Genomic DNA, 23,914 nt, shown 5'->3' with positions numbered 1-23,914 from the left:
GGGCCCTGGTTCAATCCCTGGTTGGGGAACTAAGATCCTGCAAGTTGCGAGGCGTGGCCAAATAAATAAAACCACCACCTGATCTTGCTAAACGAAACACTTGCTAATATTTTATTATTAAAAAATTCAAACACACAAAAAGTTGGATTTTAGTGTGAGCATTCATACACCTATCGCCTAGATTCTATAATTTATATTTTGCTGTTCTTGATCTCATATCTATCCAGCTGTCTATCTTGTTTTTTCATGCATTTCAAAATAAATGCACAGTACACTTTGCTCTAAGCACTTCATTAACGAGAGTTCAGCATTTGCAATAGTTTTTTAAAATAAAATTGGCATACCATGAAATACACAAATTGTAAGTGTGCACTCAATGGATTTTGACCAAAATGTGCATTCAGTGGGTTTTGACAGTCTGTAAACGGGGTTCCAGGCTTGATTTTGAGTGTTAAGTGAGGTGATATGCTCTTATTCAGCAGGGGGAGGCATTCACGTTAAGATATGGGAGGCAAAACAGGCCCCAGGGTGGAAGCCAGGATGTGACCAGGGCTGCGGGAGGCAGAAGGTGGATAGAACTGAGGAGCTGGTGTGAGGCCTGCCTGCAGGAGGAGGCACAAACCTGCAGGAGAGGAAAATCACCAAGGACACGGGGGACATGGATATTCTGGGAGTCTGCCAGATGCCACAGCGCTGAGGATCAGCCTGTGGAAATGAAAGCACCGATGATAAAAATAGCAGCTCTTACTTAGAACTGGAGGCTTCCCCAGTGCCTCAGCGACAAAGAGTCCGTCTGCAGGGCGGGATACGCAGAAACACGAGTTGGATCCCTGGGTCGGGAAGATCTCCTGCAGGAGGAAATGGCAACCCACTCCAGTATTCTTGCCTGGGAAATCCCGTGAACAGAGGAGCCTGATGGGCTACAGTCCATGGGGGTCGTAAAGAGTCAGACAGGACTTAGTGACCGAACAATAACAGCTTAGAATTTGCCATGGGTCAGAGACCACGTGAAGGCTACAGGCATCTCCTTTGACCCTCACCGCCACCCTCCGTGTAAGTAGGACCCACCCCCCGCTAGCGTCCCCTCAAGCCTGTGTCTCGCCTTAGATGGCATCCAAGAAGTGAAACAGCTGGGACTGGAGCTCAGGGTCAGAGCCCGCTGACCCCATCCTTTCTTTCAACAAACGCCATTCCTGCGCACAGACTCCCGCCTGGGCCTCACCCCAGCTTCTGATGTCAGAGGACCCGGCTGCAGCCTGGTGTGCGAGATGGGTTTCGAGCTCCCAGGGTGAAGTGTGGGCTGAGCACAGCTCAGGCCCAGGTGGGCAGCAGACGAGAAGGCGAGGGACTTCCCTGGTGTCCGGTGGTTAGGACTCCGATGGCTAGGTTAGGGCTTCTGGTGGCTGGGGTTCGATCCCTGGTTGGGGAACTATAAGATCCTACATGCCGCATGGTCTGGCCAGAAAAAATAGGCTCCTTGCCATGGCCTTAAGACTAGTCCATGGGCTTCCCTTGTGGCTCAGCAGTAAGGAATCCGCCTGCCATTGCAGATGACACAGGTTCAATCCCTGATCCAGAAGGATCCCACACGCCTCGGAGAAACTAAGTCCCTGGGCCACAACCCTTGAGCCTGTGCTCTGGAGCCCGGGAGACACAGCTACTGAGCCACGTGCCACGACTACTGAAGCCCAGGCGCCCAGAGCCCGTGCTCTGCCACCAAACGAGCCACCGCAGTGAGAACTGGAGAGCAGCCCCTGCTCGCCACAGCTAGAGAAACGCAACCAAGACCCAGTGCGGCTGTAAAAATAAATAACTAAATAAAAGTATTTTTTAAAAAAGACTAGCCCTGCTCTCCTCCTCCCCCTCATGAGTGTCAAATTCCTTCCTCCTCTCCAGCCTTTCTGAAGGTGAGAGGCAGGGCCAGGGAGCGGAGGCAGAGGCTAAAGCTTGGCCCGAGAGCATCATGTGGGCTGTCCTCTCTTGGTCCTTCACGACCCTCAGACAGCAAGTGAGGCCAGAAGTCGTGAGCCCACGTCCCCCTCCCCAGCCCCTGCCCTGGGAGGGACAGGGGATGCCCCAGTGGACACGAATGGCACCCAGGTGTCACTGCTTGTCCCAGCACCTTCACACCCTCCAAGCCCCATCACCTGAGGCGGGTGACTGAGTCATCATCAATCTCTCCTTTTTTTTTTAATATCAATAACCGATTAGGAAGACAAGCATGGCCTCCCAGATAGCAGCTTATCAGAGATTCCGCAAAGACCGGTCCTGGCAGGCGGAAGTGTTGAGGGCGCTGGAGAGGGGTTGGGGGGATGTTGCCCTGGAGAGTCCCCCTCCCCAGGGAGGATTCTCATCTTGATGGGGAACCATTGTTATGGTCTATTTTGTGTGTCCCCCTCCACAAGAATCTAAACTCCACCGAAGTCATGAGAAGGTTAGTGATACCTCTTATTCCTGGGGCCTCATCCAGACCCTGGTTTTCAGCACACACTCAATAAATGAAACAAAAATGGACTAGAAGAACAGCCAAAAGCTTTGAGGAAAAAAAAAAAAAGCTTAATCGCGTTGGAAAAATCACCCACCAACTCATGCAGAGCTTGTTCTCCCTGACAGAAACCTTCAAAAAGGCTGGAATCCCTTGGACTCACTGTCTAGTGTTGCCGTGATAAATGACCGCAAACTCAGAAGCTTGAAACAACACAAATTCAATCCCCCACAGTTCTGCAGATCAGGAGTCCGGGTATAGCGTGGCCCGCTTTGCCAAAACAAGGTGTCACCAGGGTTTCTTTCCTTTCTGGAAGGGCCAGGAATGAATCCAAGTTCAAGTTCATCTGAGTTGTTGGCAGAGTTCAATTCTTTGCAGCTGTGGGGGCTGAGGTCCCTGTTCCTTGCTGGAGGTCAGCGGGGACCACTTATGTCCTTAAGGCCACCTGCATCCCTCATCTTGTCCTCCCTCCATCGTCCAACCAGCAAGGGCTGGTCCTTCACACTCAAGTTTTTTGCTTCATCCTTCAGCCACATCACTTCTGCTTCAAGCCTAGGAATGCTCTCTGCTTTTAAGGGCTCATCTGATTAAACCCGGCTCTCTCCAATCATCCAGGATGAACTTCCTATTTTAAAGTCAATAATCTTAATTACACGTGCAATGTCTCTTTTGCCACATCTTCTCAGGACCCAGGGTTTGGGCCTCTTTGGGAAACCATTATTCTACCCACCATATCCTCACTGGGAGGAGAAAGACCCCAGCACTAGGAAGATAGAGATCTGAGTTTCAAGCCCAGCTTTCCTTGATCAATCATGTAAACTCAGGACAGGGATTGCTTTGCTTGTCTGAGCCTCAGTTTCTTCATCTGTAGAATGGGGATATGTTCACACTTGTGTCCAAGTATCATGGAGAAGAGCAGCTGCATTCATTCTCGCAGAGGATTTAGTGCCTAGCACTCTGCACTGTTGCTACCATGAGGACAGGGGAGGGTCTGGGACCTGCTCTTCAACTTGGTAGACCCAGAAATTGGATCTTCTGGTGTTAGAGCCAGGATTCCACACCTGGCCTCACGAATTCCAAAGCCCTCTGCACACCAATTGGTGTCGGCCCCTGAGAGGCCCAGCCTCCATAGCCTCCCTCCCTGCCGCCTCTTTCAATAGCAACTCAGGGCGGGCGTCCCTCTGAGCCAGGGCAAGCCGGAGGGAAAACCCTGGATTCAAAGACAATGCTTTTTAGGGAATGATGTTCTTCAGTCCTTGGAAGAGAAGAAGCTACCCTGTGTATGCAAGATCTTATCACATTCGCCCTTCACCGCTAATGAGTGATAACCACTTCACCAATGAGGCTAACTGAGGCCAGTGAGGCTAAGGGGAGAAGATGCAAACGAATTAGATGCCCACATTGTTCTGTGCCCTGTGCTTTAGATATATCTTCTTAAAGACTCCTCTCTAAGTTATTTCTTTCATTTCCAGGGGGAGAAAACAGCTTAGAGAGTGAGGCATCTGCCCAAAGCTGGAAGAGAGCAGTGCCAGGAAACCCGTCCCTTTGCCAGAGGACAAACTCCCCTTGTGAGGAGAACATGCAGTTTCTGTGATTGTGAGACCCCCACCCAACCCCCGTGTGCCCGTGAGCACCCGCTAGCAGTAAGCCCTCCACCCTCACCTGTTGAATGAGGGTACTGGCTTCTATTCTGTGCAGTGGCCACCCTTCCAGGCCAGAATACTGGAGTGGGGAGCCTTTCCCTTCTCCAGGGGATCTTCCCAACCCAGGGATCGAACCCAGGTCTCCTGCATTGAGGGTGGATTCTTTACCAACTGAGCCACAAGGGAAGCCCGTTGAATGAGAGTTCTGGTTCCTATTCTGTGCAGTGTCCACCCATCCAGCAACCAGCCCACAGAACAGCCAAGGCAGCATAACCACCTCCTCAGCAGAAATCAGGTCTCAGTTCCTGTACAACCAGAGCTTTGATGAAAGCTTATAATTTACCGTTACCATAGCAATGCGAACATCTCTATTCCCCTAGGATGTGAGCAGAGCTGCTCCCCACCCCACCTTTTCTCCCAAGCCCCCTCAAAGTCCCTTCCATCTCTGAGATTCTGTGATTCAATTAATTATCAACAACATCTGCCCCATTTTTGTCATTTTCATGTACTCCATCTGCTGAGTCACTGAGTCCTGCTCCGGATGAGAATGGTTATTTATCAGAACATTTGGCTACTGGTTGCCATGGATACCTCACAGCCTGCTTCTCTCATCACCTATTCATTCTCAGCAAGACTGGCTGTGAGCGTGGGTACCATAGCCCCTTATACAGGACCCAAGGGACATCAAAACTCCCCCAGACAGGGAGGGGGCCTGTTGACGCATGAACAAGAGCAAAATCTCTAGTCTCAACTGTGGAAAAATGGAACACAGCCTAGAGCTAGTTACATCCATCCAAACCAGGTCAATGCAGCAGTTTGTCAAATAAGTCAACCAAACATACCATTCGATTTTCTGGTTTTCTGGCAAACCCTTTAGTCTGTTTGTTAACCACTTTAAGATGCATTTTTACATTGAAAAGTGCAGATTAATATGTCACTTTGAAAACAAAATGAGGGAGGGAGCCGGAAGTGTAGGAGCCTCAAGAAACTGGCTGGGGGCAGGGTGGGGGTAGGAAGGAGTAGGGGAGGAGGGGCAGACTTGAGAGATGATGGGGAGCCCCAAGCTAAATCCAGCTCGGTGCAGAGGGCACCAAGGGCATGGGAGGGGGGGAAACTCAGGATTTTCCAGGTAAATCAGGTGAAGGGGCTTCAGAGGCAACCAGGATGCAGCCACCAGGCAGAGAGAGAGAGGCCATCAGCCCACGGCCCATTGCTTCTGATAACTGTGACACATCCTGTTTGCAGAGCCTGACAGAGGGGACAGGGGATCAATACCTCACTCCACACTCACACACTTCCTGTTCTTCAAACATCAACCTGTCGTGAAACACTCTTTCTCTGAATCTAAGGTCATTTGGTTCATCTAAATGGGATGTGGTCCAAAGGATGATCCACAGGTGTCTGACCCCAAGGACACAGCAGGGACTCTACCCATGACCCCAGGTAGTCTGTCTCCCACCTACCCTCATGTCCAAATGAAGAACGTGCCCCCACCCTGCTCCTACCCCTCACGGTGAAGGTCAGCTCCCCTTCTCTTCCCCCACATCCGGATGACGGATTGAGGACAGGGTGGGGCGGGGGTGAGGTACCTGTGCCCACCCCTATTCCTCTGCAGTGGGGAGCCTCCCCTCCTGGGGGAGGAGGGCCTGGGAGGGGCCTTGAGGGTTTATAAGTCAGGGCTGGAACACCCAGCAGAGCAGAGGAGTGAGTCTCCAGGCCAACAGCAGCGTCACCCACCTCCCAGCTCCGCAGGTGAGAAGGGAAGGGAAGGGAGAGGATGGGATGAGGGTTGATGGGACCCCTGTCCTCATCAAGTTACCAGGCTCACATCTCAGTGTCTCCAGGGCTGGGACCCTTCCTTTAGCCTAGAGCTGGGTTAGGTCTCAGCTCTAGGATCCACCCTGGCATCGCAACCCTTGCCTTCAAGCTACCCCACTCCTTCAACCAGGGCCCTGCCCTGACCCTCTGACTCCATGCTCACCCCAGCTCTGAAGGGTTAGGATGAAGGCTACCCTCCCATCTCTCAGGTAAGAAAACGGAGGCCCAGAAGGAGATGTGACTTGCCCAAATTCATACAAATTGGACCGGGTTGGACCTGGAACTCATCTCAAGCTCTTTCATAGACCAGCACTGCCTCATGGAACTTTCCATGACAGTGGTAATGTTCTGTAGCCTCATTGTGAGATACAGTACTGGCCAGCCACATGTGCACTAGAAATATGGCTAATGTGTGAGGAAGGAATTTTTTTTAATATTTATTTTCATTTGTTAATTTGACTGCCCCAGGTCTTAGTTGCGGCATGCAAACTTTTAGTTCCGGGATGTGAGATCTAGTTCCCTGACCAGGGATCAAACCTGGGCCCAGTGCATTGTGAACTCAGAGTTATAGTCACTGGACCACCAGGGTAGTCTCAAGGAATTTTTAATTTTTTATTAATTTAAATGTAAAGAACCATGTGTGCCTGGAGGCTGCCATATTGGACAGCATTGCTCTGGAACATGGATTTTTCAGCTTCGTTTCTTTAGCAGAAGAACCCTTTCTCTCCCAAAGGAAATTTAACAGAGAAAACAGATGAAAGAAGTATTTCATGTATACAAATGTGTTCTTTGAAGGCAATATTTTTATTGTTTGCTTTCAATAAAGCCAATCAGAACAATGAGCCTGAAAGAACATGAAACTGTTGAATCCTCAGAATAGAATTTTAGATTTGTTTGAGCATCCATTTTATTTTTGTATTCTGGTTTTCCCAAACTTGGCTCACCTTGATACAGAGCTACAAATGGTGACAGTTCCAGGGTCTTTTTTTTCAACTGGTAGATTGTAATCAGAGTAGACGTGCATGCTGAGTCACTTCGGTCGTGTCCGACTTTTTGCGACCTCATGGACTGTAGCCCACCAGGCTCCTCTGACCATGGGGGTTCTCCAGGCAAGAATATTGGAGAGGGTAGCTGTGCCCTCCTCCAGGGTATCTTCCTGACCCAGGGATCGAACCCGTGTCTCTTGTCTCCTACATTGGCAGGCGAGATCTTTACCACTAGCATCACCTGGGAAGAATCAGAGGATAGTCGTTAGTTAAGTGAAAATGGCAGCAGAAACTTCCCTACCACAGTGTGACCCCACCACGCAGTGAAGTTGCTGTGGGCTTCAAAGAAATGCTATCTGCTGCTGAGTGTGTATATCCCATCCATATTACTATTTAAAAGTTCACTTAAAAAAAAAAAAAAGTTCACTTAAATCACAAGACTTAAACATTGCAGAGCCACTCACATGGCCTCAAATTCTACAGAGCAGTTTGGAAAGCCTTGCTCTCAGTTATCAATTCCTTGCCTTTAAAAAAGGCAAAGCTTGAGATTGGAGGATCAGGGGAGGAGATGGTAGGACCAAGAGGAACAGTCCACAAGCCCATCCAGAATTGCCAACCTGTCAGCAGGGAGGAGGGTCCACCCTGCCTCTGGGTGCCTGGACAACCCCACCTTTACGCTCAGTCCCTCTCTCCTTTGCAGACAAGATGCAGCGACTGTGTGCATATGCGCTGATCTTGGTGCTGGCTCTGGCCGCCTTCTGCGAAGCTTCTTGGAAGCCCCACTCCCAGCTGCAAGATGCGCCCGTTGCTCCAGGAGCCAATAGGGGCCAGGAGCCGCTCAGGATGGACCGGCTGGGCCCAGCCTCGCACCCCCGGAGGCAGCTGGGGCTTCAGGATCCGCCACACGTGGTCGCAGGTAGGAGCTGCTGACAACTGTCCCTGCTTGCCTCACCCTGCCTGGTTTGGCCAAGGCACCCCCAGGCTGGCCCTGGCCACAGTCTCCAGAGCCTAGAAAGAGTCCTTTCCCCCATCCTCACATCCTCTTCCACCTCCGACCCTCAGACCTGTCCAAGAAGCAGGGGCCATGGGTGGAGGAAGAGGAAGCAGCTTATGGATGGATGGACTTCGGCCGCCGCAGTGCTGAAGAAGGGGACCAACATCCCTGAGAACCGAGCTTTGGAGCCCAGTCACCTCCCAGCCCAGCCCAGCCCCATGAAACACACATCAAAATAAACTAGCTTCCAATGGATCAAGTTGTGTCAAGTGTCACAGGGCAGGGGATGCAGGTTGGGGCAGGGCTGAGCTGGGAAAGAGGGTTGAGCACTGCTCCAGGGGCAGAGACCATGGCTACGTCTCCTCCGCGTGCCCAGAGCCTAACGTGGAACAAGACTCTATAGTGCGGGGACTTCCCTGGGGGTCCAGTGGTTAAGACTCCACACTTCCAGTGCAGGGGGGATGTGGGTTCAATCCCTGGTTGGGGAACTAAGATCCCACATGCCACACAGCACCCCCCCCCAAAAAAAAAACCCCACTCTATATTGTGTTTGGGAGAATAGACAGCAGTGTCACAACCAAAGTGAACTTTCTAAAAGTGAAATCAAATCATACCACTCCAGTCAACCCTCCAGTGCTGCCCATTGCAATTAGAATACAACCTAGGCTCATTGGGACTTCCCCGACAGGCCTGTGGTTAAGACTCTGTGCTTCCACTGCAGGGGACGCAAATTCAACCCTGAGTTGGGGAACTAAGATCTGTATGCTGAGTGGTCCAGCCAAAAAAAGAAACCTAGGCTCCTCGGCAAAGCCTTAAGATATAGACCTGCGGTCTTCATCCCCCTGATGGATGCCAAATTTCCTTCCTCCTACCTCTTCCTTTCTGCTACTGAAACACACCATGCTCTCTCCTGCCCTGAACCTTTGTCCTCGTTGTTCCCTGTGCCTGGAATGCTTCTCCCAGGCCATAAACATGCCTGGCTCCTCTTTTTCTCCTGGGTCTTGGTTGAAAGGCCTTTTCCCAAGAGGCTTGCCCTTTCTGCTCCTCAGCCTTCACACGCAGCCTCCAGTATTCTCTAATCATAGCATAGATGTCTGTGGAGCGCACTCCACAATCTGTAGTTGTTTTGCTTGTCAGTTTATTGTCTGCCGCCTCAGTGAGAAGGGAGGCTCTGTAAGGGCAGGGACCATGTGTCCTTCTTCCCCGCTGTGCCCCAGTGCTAGAACAGGAGGTGCCCCATAAATATCTATCACACGAATAAGCAAGCAGCTGGCACACACACGTGGCATTTCACCCATATTCCCTTACTGCTCTTAGGCCTGTCACAGCATCTGCCATAGTCACTTGCTGCTCTCCACCTGAGGGCTTTGGCAATGTAAAGCAGCCTGGAAATTCTGGGGAGTTAGTGCCTCTGGAAGCATCTCTCAGTCAATGACAGATTGAAAGTTGGAGGATAAATACCCCATCTCTGGGACTTCACAGATAGTCCAGTGGTTAAGACTTCACCTTCCTGTGTAAGGTTACAGGTTCAGTCCCTGTTGGGGAGCTAGGATCCCACATGCCTTGTGGCCAAGAAACCAAAACAGAGGCAATATTGTAACAAATTCAATAAAGACTTCAAAAATGGTCCACATCAAAAAAAAAAAAAATCTTTAAAAAGAAATGCCCCATCTCCCTCGCCCCTGGGGTGGTCGATTCTGAAATGTATGCTACTCTGTCTTGCAGAGATCCTCAGCAGGACTCAGCCCTAGTTACCCGTAACAGTAACCTGATCAGCAATCTCCTTTCTTGGCTCCCTTCCCTTCCCTGTCTCACATCCTCAGGCTGCTCCTGGTGTTTCTTGAGATCACCACTCAAATAAACTAGTTGCTCTCAAATCCTTATCTCCCAGTCTGCATCTGGGGGGACTCATCCCAAGACAGTGAGTACTAGGGGAGTTGTAGGAAGCAAACCCTTGTGATGGGATTCTGAGATTGGGTCCTACACCGGTTAGACTCCATTGCTGTGTTAAGTAGGGTGCTCATAACCCCTGAAACATCACAATCATCTGTGGATTTTCTCATCTTACATCACAACTCCATTCTAGTGAGCCTGCCTCTCTGAGCCTTTTGACTCCTTCCTCAATATTCAGGCGAGGCAATTCAGGAGTCTTCAACTCAATTGCTGTAGACTGTTGTTTTGTCTGAGCTTCAAGGAGTCATTCCCAGTGAGGCATTAGGCTTCAAGTGTCTTTGCCAGGAAATTAAATCCTGAGTCATAAGAAAGTACCCTTGATGCTTATATCAATAAACTCTCCCCTGGGAATCCCCTGGTGATCGATCCAGTGGTCAAGACATGGCGCTTTCACTGCTGTGGTCCAAGTTCAATCCCTAATGGGGGAACAAGATCCCACAAGCCATATGGCACAGCCAAAATAAAGTAAAATAAACTTTCCCTTGGTGGCTCAAATAGTAAAGAATCTGCCGGTAATTCAGGAGACCGGGGTTTGATCCCTGAGTTGGGAAGTTTCCCTGGAGAAGAAAATGGCAACCCACTCCAGTATTCCTACCTGGGAAATCCCATGGACAGAGGAACCTGGCAGGCTACAGTCCATGGGATCACAAAGCGTCAGACACGATTGAGCAACTAACAGTTTCACACTCCCCTAGCCAATCATTCTACCATTCTGCAGTTCATCCTCCTGGATCTACCAGCCTCAACAATCCACTCCATGTATGTTGTCCTGGTTCCTGTTGGTACATATTATCCAGGTTATTCAGGTCCCGCAGCATTTGGGGGTGAACAATCCCTTTCTTCTGAACTGTGGAGCAGTACTTCTCTACATGCTAGGACCTCATGTTAGCTTTTGATTTAGAAGCCCTTAAGGGAGGCAGGTGCAAAACTCAAGAAGCATCATCGTAGGAGGCATCCGCCTCAAGGAAGCCTTTGCACTCTCCAGGTAAAGGTATGCTGCTCCCCTTTGACAGGACAGAAGTCCTTCTTCCAGCCCAGAGGATTTCTGGAAACCTGGAGTTCAAGATTCTTTTACTCTTTTATTTAATTGAAGTATTGTTGATTGATACTGTTGTATTCACTTCTGGTATACAGCAAAGTGATTCAATTATACACATGGACACAAATCCTTTTCCATTATGGTTTATTACAAGGTATTGAACATACTTCCCTGTGCTATCCAGGCCCTTGTTGTTTATACATGCTTTATATAGTAGGTGGCACTCTGGTAAAGAATCTGCCTGCCAATGCAGGAGACACAAGAGACATGGGTTCCATCCCTGGGTTGGGAAGATCCCCTGGAATAAAGGAAATGACAACACACCCCAGTATTCTTGCCTAGGAAATTCCGTGGACAGAGAAGCCTGGTGGGCACCGTCCATGTGGTTGCAAAGAGCTGCACATGTCTGAGCACACACAGGCACACACAGACAGTGTGTATCTGCTAGTCCCAAACTCCTAATTTACCCCAATCCTTTTCCCCTTTGATAACTGTAAGTTTTTTTTTAATGGGGTAGGAGATTTATTTATTTGGGCCTTGCTGCGGGGCTTGCAGGATCCTAGTGGGGCTTGCAATCAGGGATCAAACCTGGGCCACGGCACTGAAAGCGCTGAGTCCTAACCACTGGGAATGCCCCATAAGTTTGTTTTCTATGTCTGTGAGTCTGTTTCTATCTTGTAGATAGGTTCGTTTGTGTCATATTTTAGATTCCACATGAAGTGATATCATATGGTATTTGACTTTCTCTTTCCAACTTCTTTCACTTAATAAACTCTAGGTTCATCTATGTTGCAAATGGCATTCTTTCATTCCTTTTTGTGGCTGAGTAGTAGTCCATTGTGTATCTGTACCACATATCCTTTATCCTTTCATCCGATGACAGACATTTAGGTTTCTTCCCTGTCTTGGCTATTGTAAAATAGTGAAGTTGTGAACACAGCATGTATCTTTCCAAATTAGAGTTTTCTCTTGATACATGCCCAGGAGTGGGATTGCTGGATCGTATGGCAACTCTATTTTTAGCTTTTTAAGGAGCCTCCAAAAGGTTGGAATTAAAGGTGCCATTAAGGCACTAACTTGGGGATGTGTCCTGGAGGCTGGGACGCAGGATGTACTTCGAACCAGAGGTTCTTAAACAGTGCCGTATCTCCGACAGCCAGAACACGTGGAGCCAGGGACCAAGCAGGAAGTGGCCCTGCAACCATCGCTGCTGGCAACCACCTCGGAAATCTGTACTTCCTCTCCCCACGATTCTGGGCACTTCTGGATTAGAAATCCCGGTTCCTAGGGGAAGATGCTTCCACAAGGGAAAACAGTAAAGATTCTCCTAAACCTAAAGTTACAGGGGCTTGCTTTAAAAAGAATGAGATAATGCCATCTGCAGCAACACGGAGTGTCATAAAGAACATCACACTGAGTGAAATGAGTCAGACAGAGAAGGAGAAATATCTTATGACATCCCTTATATGTGGAACCTAAAAAGAAATTGTACAAACGAACTTACAAAACAGAAACAGACTCACCAACTTAGAGAAGGAGCTTATGGTTGTGCGGGGCAGCAGGGAGGAAAGTGGGGGGAAGAGATAGTTAAGTAGTTTGGGATGGACATGTGCACACTGCTGTATTTAAAACAGATAACCAGCAATGATCTACTGTATAGCACATGGAACTCTGCTCAGTGTTATGTGGCAGAGTGGATGGGAGGGGAGTTGGGGGGATAACGGATACATGTATATGTATGGCTGAGTCCCTGCGTTGTTCACCTGAAACTATCACAACATTGTCTGTTAATCGGCCGTACCCCAGTATAAGATAAAAAGGTTTTCAAGATAAATAAAAAAGTTATAGCGGCTTGGGAATTCCCTGGTAGCCCAGGGGTTAGAACTCCATACTTCCAAAGCAGGGGGCCCATGTTCGATCTCTGGTCAGAGAACAAAGATCCTGCAAGCTACACGGCACAACCAAAAAAAGAAATAAAGAAAAAAAATGTAAATAAAGTTATAGGGACTGCCTGCATTTGAGGCGCTTCATGTCATTAGACTATCAGGCAAAAGTCAATTATTAGCCGGGGTTACTGACCCTGATTAACACCAGGAGCTAGGATCACTGCCTCCTAGTGGGGGCAGGAAGGAGTGAGTATTCAGGGTCTGGCACTCAGGGGGATTCACTGAGCAGTCTTGGGGCTTCCTGCCGGTGAGAACCGTAAACAGGCAGTTGCCCCAACAATAGCCTGAGGAAGGAGGTGAGAAATATCATTTAGGGATTCAGGATCAATTGAAGCACTGGTATAAGCACAGCTTATACCACTCATCTTCCAGATGTAATTCTTCTTTATAAGATACTGTGATCAGTCACCATCTTAAACAAGCAATATCAGGCCAGAGTGAACTCCACATGGGGCTTGAGTGCATCTGAGAGGCACAAGATCTGATTGTAGCAGACCCTGTCAGTGACCTGCCCACACCCTCAGCACTTGCCATTCTAGCCCACGCTGACCATGGTCCAAGACAAACATGGCTAGTCTCTGCCAGAGGGCTTTTCCCCAGCACATGTGCTGAGAGACCAGAGCACCAGAGAGTTAATGCCCCCAGGAGCAGCCCTCAGCCAATGATGACTGAGTCTTGGCGGATGCCTGCCCTAGTTTCCACGCCCCTAGGATGGGATAACTGAAATGGGTTCTAGATAGGTGTGTTTCCTACTTTAATATGCATGTGGATCACCTGGGGACCTCATCAACATGCAGATTCTGACAATATAGGCGTGGGGTGGGACTTGAGATTCTTCTGCATTTCTGATTCACTTCCAGGAGACGTTAATGATGCTGATCCACAGATGACAGTCAAAGCTGCAACAGGCTGCACTTCCTCCAGGGTTCCCCAGTATGACTGAGCCTCCATTTTTTTTTTGGCAGCGCAGCACAGCCCGTGTGATTTGGGGTTTCCAAAACAGGGATCGAACCCATGCCCCCTGCAATGGAAGTTTGGAGTCTTAATCCCTGGACCACCAGGTGAGTACCATCGTTGCTGCTGCTGCTGCTAAGTCGCTTCAGTCGTGTCCGACTCTGTGCGACCCCATAGATGGCAGCCCACCAGGCTCCCCCGTCCCTGGGATTCTCTGGGGTCTGCTACAGTCAGATCATGTGCCTCTCAGATGCACTCAAGTCCCATGTGGAGTTCACTCTGACCTGATATTGCTTAGGTTATTTTTTTTTAAGTTATTTTAAGTTGTTCAGTTATTTTTCCTCGTTGCCATGCAGGCTTTTGTCTAGTTGTGGCAATCAGGGGCTACTCTGTGGGTATGGTGCACAGGTTTCTCATTGCAGCGGCCTCTTCCATTGCTTTAGGGAAGCTCTAGAGCTCTAGGGCTCTAGGGCACTTGGCCTTCAGTAATTGTGGCATGTAGACTCAGTAGTTGCAGGTCCCAGGCTCTAGAGCACAAGCTCAATAGCTATGGTGCACAGGCTTAGTTGCCCCTCAGCATGTGAGATCTTCCCAGATCAAGGATCAAATCTGTGTCTCCCACACTGGCAGGCAGATTCTTTACCACTGAGTCACCAGGAAAGGCCCTGTTTGACCCTTGGGAGGGTAACTTTACCTGCCTGGACATCTTCTTTATCACCTGACGATCATTTATCATATCACCCACCCCAGAGGATTTGTGGCTATAATTATGCATTTAATCAACACCCCCAGCACATCATTTGACACTAGAGCCCATCCTCTGTCCACAGCTTTGCCCCTCCAACGGGCATGCAAACATGCACACACACGCACACACGTGCACATGCACACACACCTGTGTGCACTCCCTGAGAAAGACGGCAGAGGTCGGGCCAGGTAGCACACGGGTCCTTTATTTCCTGCACCAGCACACACACACACCCGAGCAATAGGAGCGTGAGAAGCACTGTGGGGATCAGGGCAGATGCCAGCGGGGTCCTGGGCCCTGACTCCACTGTCTACAAGTAAAGAGGGGGAGAGGGAAAAACACCTAGAACAGGAAACAAGGGGCATTGAGGAGAAGATGTGGGTGGGGGACAGGACCTTGGGAGGAGCCTGGATACTCACAGGTCACAGATAGGGAGGACAGGAGATGGGGTGGGGAGGTCCCCACCAGGCAGAGGGAGTGCTCACCCACACAGACACTTCTGGTTACAAAGAGTAATTAGGAACCGAGAAGAGCCAAGAACAGGAAACGACCAGGTCCCTAAAAGTCACCAAGGACAGGGGAGCCACGTTTAATTTGGGGGTCAAGGGGTGAGGGGTGTATAGTCAGCAGGGTGCTCAGAACAATCCCTCTGCCCAGGGCCTGAGCCCCGCCCCCAGCTCAGAGCCGGGTCTGGTAGCTGGTGGGGCCTCCCCCTGGGCTTCTTCACCCCGGGAGCCACCACGTGACCCAGGCCCGGCAGCAACAGCTTTTGCACCAGCTGCAGAACAAGGGCCGGGGTTCCTTCAGCCTCTCCCAGAAGAGGCTTGAGGCTTGGGCCCTCAAGTTCCAGTCCAGGCTTGTCTGGGGTGAGCTGGGGACAGATCAGGGGTTCTGCTTCGGAGCATGGGAAGGGAGGGTCTGAGGAGAGTGGGGCTTGGCCAGGCAGTAGAAGGAAGGGCCTCAGGCAGTCTGTGGGGCCTCTGCAGGCTGCTGGGGAACAGCAAAGCCTGGAAGAGAAGGGAGTGGATATGAACTGGAGGCCTGAGGACCACAGGCCTGGCCTGGGCAGCACACAGGGGCTGGGCTGACTCAGCCACATCAGAAAGAGACAGAAGCTGTTGATAGTTATGCAGGCTGTCCACTGCCCAGCCATAGGGGTCACCATTCAGTCTACAACCTGCACAACCGTACAGGGCAACCCTGATGACGCCACCCAGCAGTGACCAAAGGGCCATCCGAGTCAGGGCAGTCCAGGTAGAATGATGAGGCTGCCAACAGGCTATAAACTTCACAGCAAACCCAGCAGGCCAAGAAGGCACAAAGACCAGGTTAGAGAGGAGGGATGGGGGAGGGGAGGCATTATGGCATAGCAGTGAAGAAAAGAGCTTCAGTGACCTCAAACAAATCACTCTGCTCTCTGAACCTCAGTTTCTCGCCAAATGGGAATAATACCTACCTACAGGGGTGTGAGGATTAAAGAAGGTAATTTGAGTCACTAAATCATCTTTGATTATTTCCATGAGTTCCTCAAGGCAGGGTCCTCACGGCCTGTACTCAGTAGATGCTGTACCAACCTTGGGGCTTCCAGTTGGGGAGAGGAGACCCTTACTGGACCCACCCTGTAGGAGACCTTGGCACACCTTCAGACTCAGCCAGGGGACTATTCTGACTGTGGCCCTTGCTAGCAGAGGCCTTCATCCCAATTGCCTGGGGGGGTACAAGAAGGTCCCCCTTCCTCCCAGGCTTTGGGAGTATGGCTGGCCATTTCTTCCTCCAGCCTCCCAAAGTCCTGGGTTGGCACCCTGGGCTCCAGAATCCCACCCCCCATGTTTGTTTTGGCCTGCTGCTGCCACTGCTGCAGGGTTGGGGGGCCTTGGGGATGGGGGAGGCAGAGTGGGGTACAGGGGAAGGGGACAGGCAGCTACAGGAAGCTGAGGCACAGCGGGAGGCTGCAGCCCCAGTCCTGACCCCCATCCCAGCCCCCAGGACCAAAGAGGGTGGAGAACTGGAATCCTATCCAAATATGTAAATAAGCATCAGGGCCACAGTTCCCACTGCTGGGGACCTGAAGGGTCTATGTAAATGATATGCAAAGTCCATGCAAATCAGCATGCTGGGGCGGGGGGGGCCTGGGCTAGAGTAAGTGAGTCCTTAAGGGGCTCACCTACCCTCACTTTCATCAGCTTGATGATCTGCAGCTTGTCAGGCTGGCCAGAGGGAGGCCCCCACGGGAGCACTCACCTTTCTGGATCATCTTCTGCCTCAGCTGCCGCCTGAAATGGGCATCCTGCCAGTTGGCCAGCTGCTGGAGGACATACTTTATGTCCAAGTTCGAGGGACCCAAGCCGCTGGCCTCCAGGGCTGAGGTTACCATGTTCATCTGAATCGCTTCATCCACCTCCAGCTCCAGATCCTCCCAGGCCTCAGCTTCTTCAGACACCAGCTCTGCCTCCTCTATTACCCCCTCCTCAGCTGGCGCTGCCACTTCTATGGGCCCCAGCTCCTCTTCGGGCACCAACTCTTCTGCAGGCACAAAATCCTCGGGCAGCATCGGCCCCTCTCCAGCCTCGAGCCCCTGCTCCTGTGCCTGCTCCTCTCTGTGGCGTGGCTCATATCTGGGCAGGCAGACAGAAAAGTCTTTGCCTACTCCCTCTAAGCCAGAGCCTCCCTGTTCATCTGCAGCGTGCAGCTCCAGCCATCGGGGCTCCCACTCAACCCCAGGCTCCACACGGACCCTGATGGTCACTCCCAAGTTCTGTCCCAGTCAAGGGAGAGGGCAGCTGGGTACCAGCCTCAAGGCCTCAAACACCCAGCCCATGGCCCTGGCATAAAGAACGGTCCCCAACACTGCACAAGCCCCCCCTTCCCCCAGAAACTTCACCCTGCTGCATAGAACAGACTACCAATAACATTTCTTCTGCCCCCCTTCTTCATTATTCAACTTTCATAACCCATCCCAGGTCTAGTTGCCATAGGAACAAATCCATTTTAGTATGGCTCAAACAGGTCAAGTGACTTGTCCAAGGACACACAGCCAGTAAAGGGCTCAAGCTGGGACTTAGTCCCAGCGTTCCCAGCTCCTAGGCCAGCGCTCATTTGCCTCTTAGGCTCTGGTTGGGAGAAGCGAAGGCTTCAGTACCCACCTGGAGAGGCCTCTAATCAGAGGGCCACCTATGGGGCAAGATTTGAAGGCAAAGGGTTAGGGAATCTCCCTCCCAGAACATCTCAGCCCAGTCGGCCCAAGAGCCAGACCTTCTCCAGGGCTGCAGGATCATAAACCCAGCTGGCTGCTGAAAAGTGAGAGCAAGTGAAGGGGGAGACCCTGGTCGGCTTACCCCAGGTCTGATGTCTCCTCTGGAGTCACTTCATAATTCCTTCAATAGAGAAAAGGGCCTTCTCTGTCCCAAGGCAATGGGAAGCTCAAAGTGAAATCCCTGGGGACCCATGGTGCAGAAAAATCCCAGGAGAAGTGACGGACCCAGAACATGGACACAGAGGACAGGTGTTGAGTGGAAGGGCCAGGGATCGGTGAGGCAAGATGAAATTCACCATGGCGGGGGAGGGGGGTGATCGAGCAAACCCCTCCCATTACCAGAAAGGCTGCTGCTGACCAGGTAGGCAAGAGTGAATGTGGGGCAGGCAAGGGACTGGGGCCCAGAGCGCACCTTTCCATAAGAAACACGGGGTCTGAGATAATCCTCCTTATAGACATTCTGAGCTCCTCAGCCAGGGTCTCCTGGAAATCAGGAAGTGCCTCCTATGGACGGAGAGATGGGACGTTACCAGAAGACCCCACACACACACCTCCAGGCCCAGGAAGGAACTGCAGATAGACACAGGGCGCACAGAGGTAACAGGCAGGAGCCGGGGGCCTCACCAGAGGCACAGTGTATATGCAGTGGGTGACGGAGCCCGCGGACGCCGGGGCCTGCTGGCGGAGGGTCTTCACCTCCTCCTGGGCTTCCATCAGCATGTCCCCACTCTCTGAGTACTTCTCCTGCAGGTCCTGCAGCTGGGGACCCACCCACAGGCTCTGCTGAGACCCAAGCGCACCCAGCCCGGACGCCTTGCCCACTCTTTCCCAAAGGGGCCGGGAAGCCTGGGCAAAGTGGCCACGGGCCCAGACCCTAGACCCATATAATGACACAGGGTGACCCCTGGACTCCACTCAATTCAGGCCCCAACTGAACTGCCACCTGCCAGGCCCTGTGCCAGAGCCTGAGTTTGTGGAAAGGATAGACTCAGCCCCTGTTCAAGGAGTCGGTTAGACTCAGGCGGCCACCCAAGGGTCCCGGGAGCTCGGGGGAAGCCTCACCTCACCCTGCAGCTTCATCTGGATTTCCTTCTCCGAAGTCAGCTGCTTCTGCAACTTCTCAGTCTCAGCCCCATACTGGAAGGACAGAAAGCCAGTGAATCCGCACCCCAGGTCTCCCCACACCCCTGCAGCCCCTGCTGCCAGCAAGTCTCCCCAGGCACATCAGTGAGTGTCAGCAGCTCTTTAAAACGGAAGTCACACCGGACAAGGCCAAAGAAGGTGGAGTCACGTGGCCTGTTTCCTGGGAACACCCTGTGTCTCTCTTTAGGCTCGGTCCCCAACTTGGGATGGAGGGACAGGATGAGAGGCTCCGTGATGTCTCCTCCAGCATTGACTCTGACACAAGACAGAGGCCTCTGAGCTGAGTCCCCTGGGGTGAGAGTAGGGACAGGGGCATAGGTTCCAGGGGCTGAGACAGGAAGAGGAAGCCCCGAATACGCCCCGACGCACCCACCAGCAGCACTGCTGCAGCTGCATGACCTGGACCCGCAACTAGGCGACCTCCTTCTGCTGCTGTTCATAGTTCTCCATCCTGAGCGCCAGCACCTCCGACAGCTCGGCCATCTGCTGGCTGGCCTCCGCTGGGGAGGAGTGGGGAAAAGTCAACCCTGGCTCCCTGGGGCCCTCAGTCTCCCAGATGCCCCTGTCTGCCTGCACCCCACCAGGTACCCAAGGTTCCATGGGGCTTAACATCCCTCACTCAGGTCTTCTTTTCAATAAACGTTTACTGACTGACATGGAGCAGGGTGCTGGGCAAGTGGTCAGCAAGACCAGCCCCAGCCCACACTGAGCTCAAGGCTAGTGTGGAGACTGAGGGGAAAATAAATCACAACAGTGCAAATTATGAACTAAGGTGCAGCAAGTGTAAAGGGTGCAGCCGGGATCCCAGCTACTGCACCCAGCCCAGCCTGGCAAGATCTATGAAGCTATGACCTCCACAGGCCTAGTGGGGCTTAACAAGGCAAAAGAGGCAGCAACAGGGCCCCGGCAGGGTGTGGGGGGGCCCAGAGGGGATCACTGGACACCTGGAGAGAGTGCTGGAGCAGTGAGCAGGGCCCAGAAGACTAGGGCTGGGGTAGGGAGGGTGGGGTCTACCCTTTAGCCAATAGGGAATTACTTGGGCGTTTTAGGCAGAAGTTCAACATAGTCTGGCTTTAGAAAACTCCTTTGGACTGTGTGCAGAAGGGCCTGGAAGATCTGGAATGGAGGCAGAGAGACCATGTAACAGGTGGCCATGGCTAGAGGTAGCTAGGATGGGGAAGAGGAAGGAGACTTGAGCCTTTCCTAGGAAGCAGAAGCAACAGAATGTGAGGACTCCTACTCCAGGGGCCTGGGACCCTGGTCATTCAGGGAACCCAGGGGGAAGGAAGGCCAGATTTGGGGTAAGGGCAACAGCACCTCACTCCAGCTGTTGCTCAGCTGTTGCCACCTTGAGTCTCTGTCTCCCCAGCTAGTCCTGGACTCCTCAGGGACAAACACTATATCTCACTCATCTTCATAACTACATGGTGCCAGGCACAGGCTCTGCCTAATACAGTGCCTGGGGGGAAGGGGGGCCTGGTCTCTGGCAGCTCATGGCCCCCTCCCTCTCCCTCCCCAAACAACAAGAGGAGGCAGGCTTAAGGGAGCCCCAGAGCACCTATATAGCTCTTAACTGTTTGCACAAAGCACTTTCTCAACTGTAACCCCTGGAGAGGTCAGCAGGGCCAAGATGATTAACCCCATTCTAAAGATGAAGGTTCAGAGAGGTCAAGGACCTTGTCCAAGCTCACACAGCTAGGAAGTGTCAGAGCTGTGACTTGAAGTCCTGGGTTCTTCCCTCTGCTCCTTGGGACAAGCCCGTACCCCAAGTTACAAGTTCACGTACAAAACTGTTCCACACAATCCAGGATGAATATCTGTTCCTCCTCCTCAAGGTCGTCGAGTTGAGAGACCTGGAGGGAGGGAGAAAGGAAGGAGCTGGGGAGTCAACACCCTCTGCCCAGGAGCACGCCCTCTCCCCCATCCTGTCCATTCTCCTCCTCCAGTAGCCGCAGCTGCTCCTGCAGGGCCTCCTGCTGCGGGCAGTGGTGCGACTCTGACTCCATCACAGGAGTCCTAGCAGAGGGAGTGATGGAAGTCCGGGTGCACGGGCTTGGGGAACCCAGTTCCCAGCCCACCCAGGGCTTCCCCACCCCCACCAATCCCAGACTGATGCAGTGGCCTCAGTTAGCCCCAGCAACCCCACTGGCAGATACATGGTGTTCCTGTTTGCAAACAAGGAAACTGAAAAAAAAAAAAAAAAAACAAGGAAACTGAAGCTCAGAGAAGGGACCACCCCAGGGCAAAGGCCAGACACTCAAGGGGAATTACCTGTCGGTCCAGTGGTTAGGATGCGGCGTTTTCACTGCTGTGGCCTGGGCTCAATCTCTGGTCTGGGAACTGAGATCCTAAAAGCCATGAGGCATGGGAAAAATTGAAACAAAAAAAAAGGGCAGGACACTCACAGCTCTGAGGCTTCACAGGGATGCTCAGGCCTCTACTCTTCTTCTTCATCCCTCTCCTCCTCTTCCTCTTCTTCATCTTCATCCTCCTCCTCATCAGAGTTTGAGTACAGCTGAAGGAGGTCATCCTGCAGGCTCACCTGCTGTCTGAGATGTAAAATCTGGCAGGGGAAGAGGAGCCCAGGGTCGGGTGCAGGCAGAGGCAGGCACAGACCCTGGCACAGTGTCTTGGCAGCAGGCCTGAGATACATGCCTCCCTGCTCCTCCCCACCCAGGTACCTCCTCCTTGGCCGAGTCCAACATGGCTTCCAGCTTGCTGTTCTCCTCCAACAGAACACTGTTTTGTTTCACCAGGGACTGGCCAATGCAGGCTGCCATGTTCAGGTCCCGCTCTCTCTACAGAAGGACCCCCATCCATTGGGGAATAGAGTTCCTGGCTGCTGGAGTCTCCCAGACACGTGGGAGAAGCTAGGGGTCAGAGGGAAGCAAGGCCACTTGGGGAAACCCCCTCCGTCCCCTAGTTCTCCAAGAAACCAGACAAGAGCTTATCAAGAACCCATTGTGGGACCTGACTCAGTTTCCCCCTATGAAAAAAGAGATCAGACCGGATGGCGCTAAGAGCTCTCCAGCCTGAACATCCTACATCTACCTGTCTTCCACAAGAGGGACCTCCAGCTTGGCCCCCAGAGAGATAGCCAGGCGGGAAGACACCTACCCATACAGACATAGTGAAAACGGGAGCCTGGCTGAGGCAAGGGCTGACTGGGGTAGGGCGGGCAACACGCACCTCCTCCAGCAAACTTAACATCACTTTGACCTCTTCTTGGGTGATCTTCTGGACAGGCGGACGTAGGTCAGGACACAGTACTGCAAGAAAAAGTGGGCAGCCGAGTCAGGAAAAAGGGAGCATATAATACCCAGCATCGTAGTGTTCAGGTCTTCCCTGGAGCTCAGCAGTAAAGAATCCGCCTGCAATGCAAGCGACCCGGGTTCAATCCCTGGGTCGGGAAGACCCCCTGGAGAAGAGAAAGGCAACCCACTCCAGTATTCATGCCTGGAGAATCCCATGGACAGAGGAGCCTGGCAGACTACAGCCCATAGGGTCGCGAAGAATCGGACATGATTTAAGTGACTGAGCACGCACGCACCTTACTGTTCCCTGCCCTCAACATCAAGGGTCAGCAAAGAGGAGGAAGACAGAATTCCCTTTCTGCCGCCAATATCCTCTCCATACCCCGTGTAGTCAGCACTCCTTTCCCTGCTCTCAGGGCCAACTAGACTGTTGTTCCCCCTCGGGGGAAAGGTACTGAGTGAGGTACTGTGATCACAGTCCTACAGTCCCTGGAACCTGGGAGATTGGAGGTGGCCAGCGGAAGTTCAGCGCCGACTGACTCAGCATCTCTTACCCAGAGGGCAGCCCTGGCCAGCTCACTGTCGCCTCACGGCTCACAAAAACAGACGCAGTCACTCCTGCCGCACCTGTTGCGCGAGGCGAGGAGGAGACTTCTCTAGCACTGGGGGAGGGGCCACCTGAGCCACTAGACACAATCTGGGGAGCTCCAGCGTCCCAGAAGAGAGGGGAGGAGGGAGGAGGAGAGGCAGCTTCTGTCTGAGGCTCCGCCCACCGCCAAGATAGTTTTGGGAGGGAAGCCGGATCTCGATCCCGGCCTTGGCAAAACCGCTCCCTCTGCCCACCCACCTCCCCATCGCTGGCGCCACGGACCAGCGCAGGCTCCGCGGGCACCCGGCAGCGCCTACCCGCAGCCCCCCGTCCCTCCCCTGGCACTGCGGTTGCCCTGCGAGGGGGCACTGAGAGTGCGCGGGTCTGCCGCAGCAACAGGCGCGAAGAGGGGGCCCGGGGCCCGACCCACCGACGGAAGTCTGGGAGCGAGAGAAGCGGGGAAGGATACGGGGAAGACGCGACCGGAGAGGCGCCGCAGCCCGTGACTTCGCTAGGGTGGGCGGAGGGGTGGGACTGAGGGCCAGCGGGCGCCTGGATTCCACGGGGCCTCCTCCTCCCTGCTGCTGCCCTAGTCCTACTAGTCCTCCTCCGGGGGCCCCGGGACCAAGTTTACCTTCCTCCAGCTCCCGAATAAAGGCGGCGCGCTCGGGGCCGGACACCCCAGGCCGCTGGCCGATGTAGGCAGCCGGTGTCTTCAAGATGCTCATCGCCTTTCCAGTCCCCAAGCCACTGGCTCGGGGACCAAAGGGCGGCCCTTGAAATATGAAGCGAGTCCGCGACGCATCCGAGTTGTCGGGTACGGACTGGGCATTCTCCTGGACGGCCGAGAATGCGGATGCGCGCTGGGTTCCAGCCTCCGATCCAGTCACCGAGGCCCGGCGAGCCCCGGCTGGGGGTCCCGAGACGGCTGCGGAACCGGATCCTGCTCTCTGTCTGGTCGCGGGTGCTAGCGCAGAGACGGGTTCAGGCACTGCAGAGGGCTCCGGAGCCGGATTGGTTGCGGGTAGAGGAGCTGCGGCTACTGCCGCGGGATGCCCGGGTCCCGGCCGGTTCCCGGCTGAACCCGGCCCCAACACTTCAGGGCGCAT

At 52.8% G+C, this 23,914-nt stretch overlaps 2 protein-coding genes across 2 annotated transcripts; one reads left to right on the top strand and one right to left on the bottom strand.

The window, feature by feature from the left end:
• The first annotated feature begins 909 nt into the window (after positions 1–909).
• On the top strand, positions 910–8,161 carry GAST (gastrin). The gene is made up of 3 exons (XM_065909606.1): positions 910–1,053; positions 7,633–7,848; positions 7,995–8,161. Exons 2-3 carry the CDS (start codon positions 7,638–7,640, stop codon positions 8,096–8,098), a joined length of 315 nt encoding a protein of 104 aa, XP_065765678.1. The 5' UTR covers positions 910–1,053; positions 7,633–7,637; the 3' UTR covers positions 8,099–8,161.
• HAP1 (huntingtin associated protein 1) lies at positions 6,842–23,914 on the bottom strand. The gene is given in 12 exon segments (XM_065909605.1): positions 6,842–7,173; positions 16,808–17,181; positions 17,902–17,940; positions 18,232–18,323; positions 18,444–18,578; positions 19,332–19,462; positions 20,749–20,815; positions 20,873–20,962; positions 21,364–21,525; positions 21,644–21,832; positions 22,152–22,231; positions 23,440–23,914. Coding segments are annotated over 12 exon segments (2,031 nt in total). The 3' UTR covers positions 6,842–6,976.

This window comes from Muntiacus reevesi, chromosome 18 (genome assembly GCF_963930625.1).
Source record: "Muntiacus reevesi chromosome 18, mMunRee1.1, whole genome shotgun sequence".
NCBI classification, from domain to species: Eukaryota; Metazoa; Chordata; class Mammalia; order Artiodactyla; family Cervidae; genus Muntiacus; species Muntiacus reevesi.
This window is presented reverse-complemented; position numbering and strand designations above follow the sequence as displayed.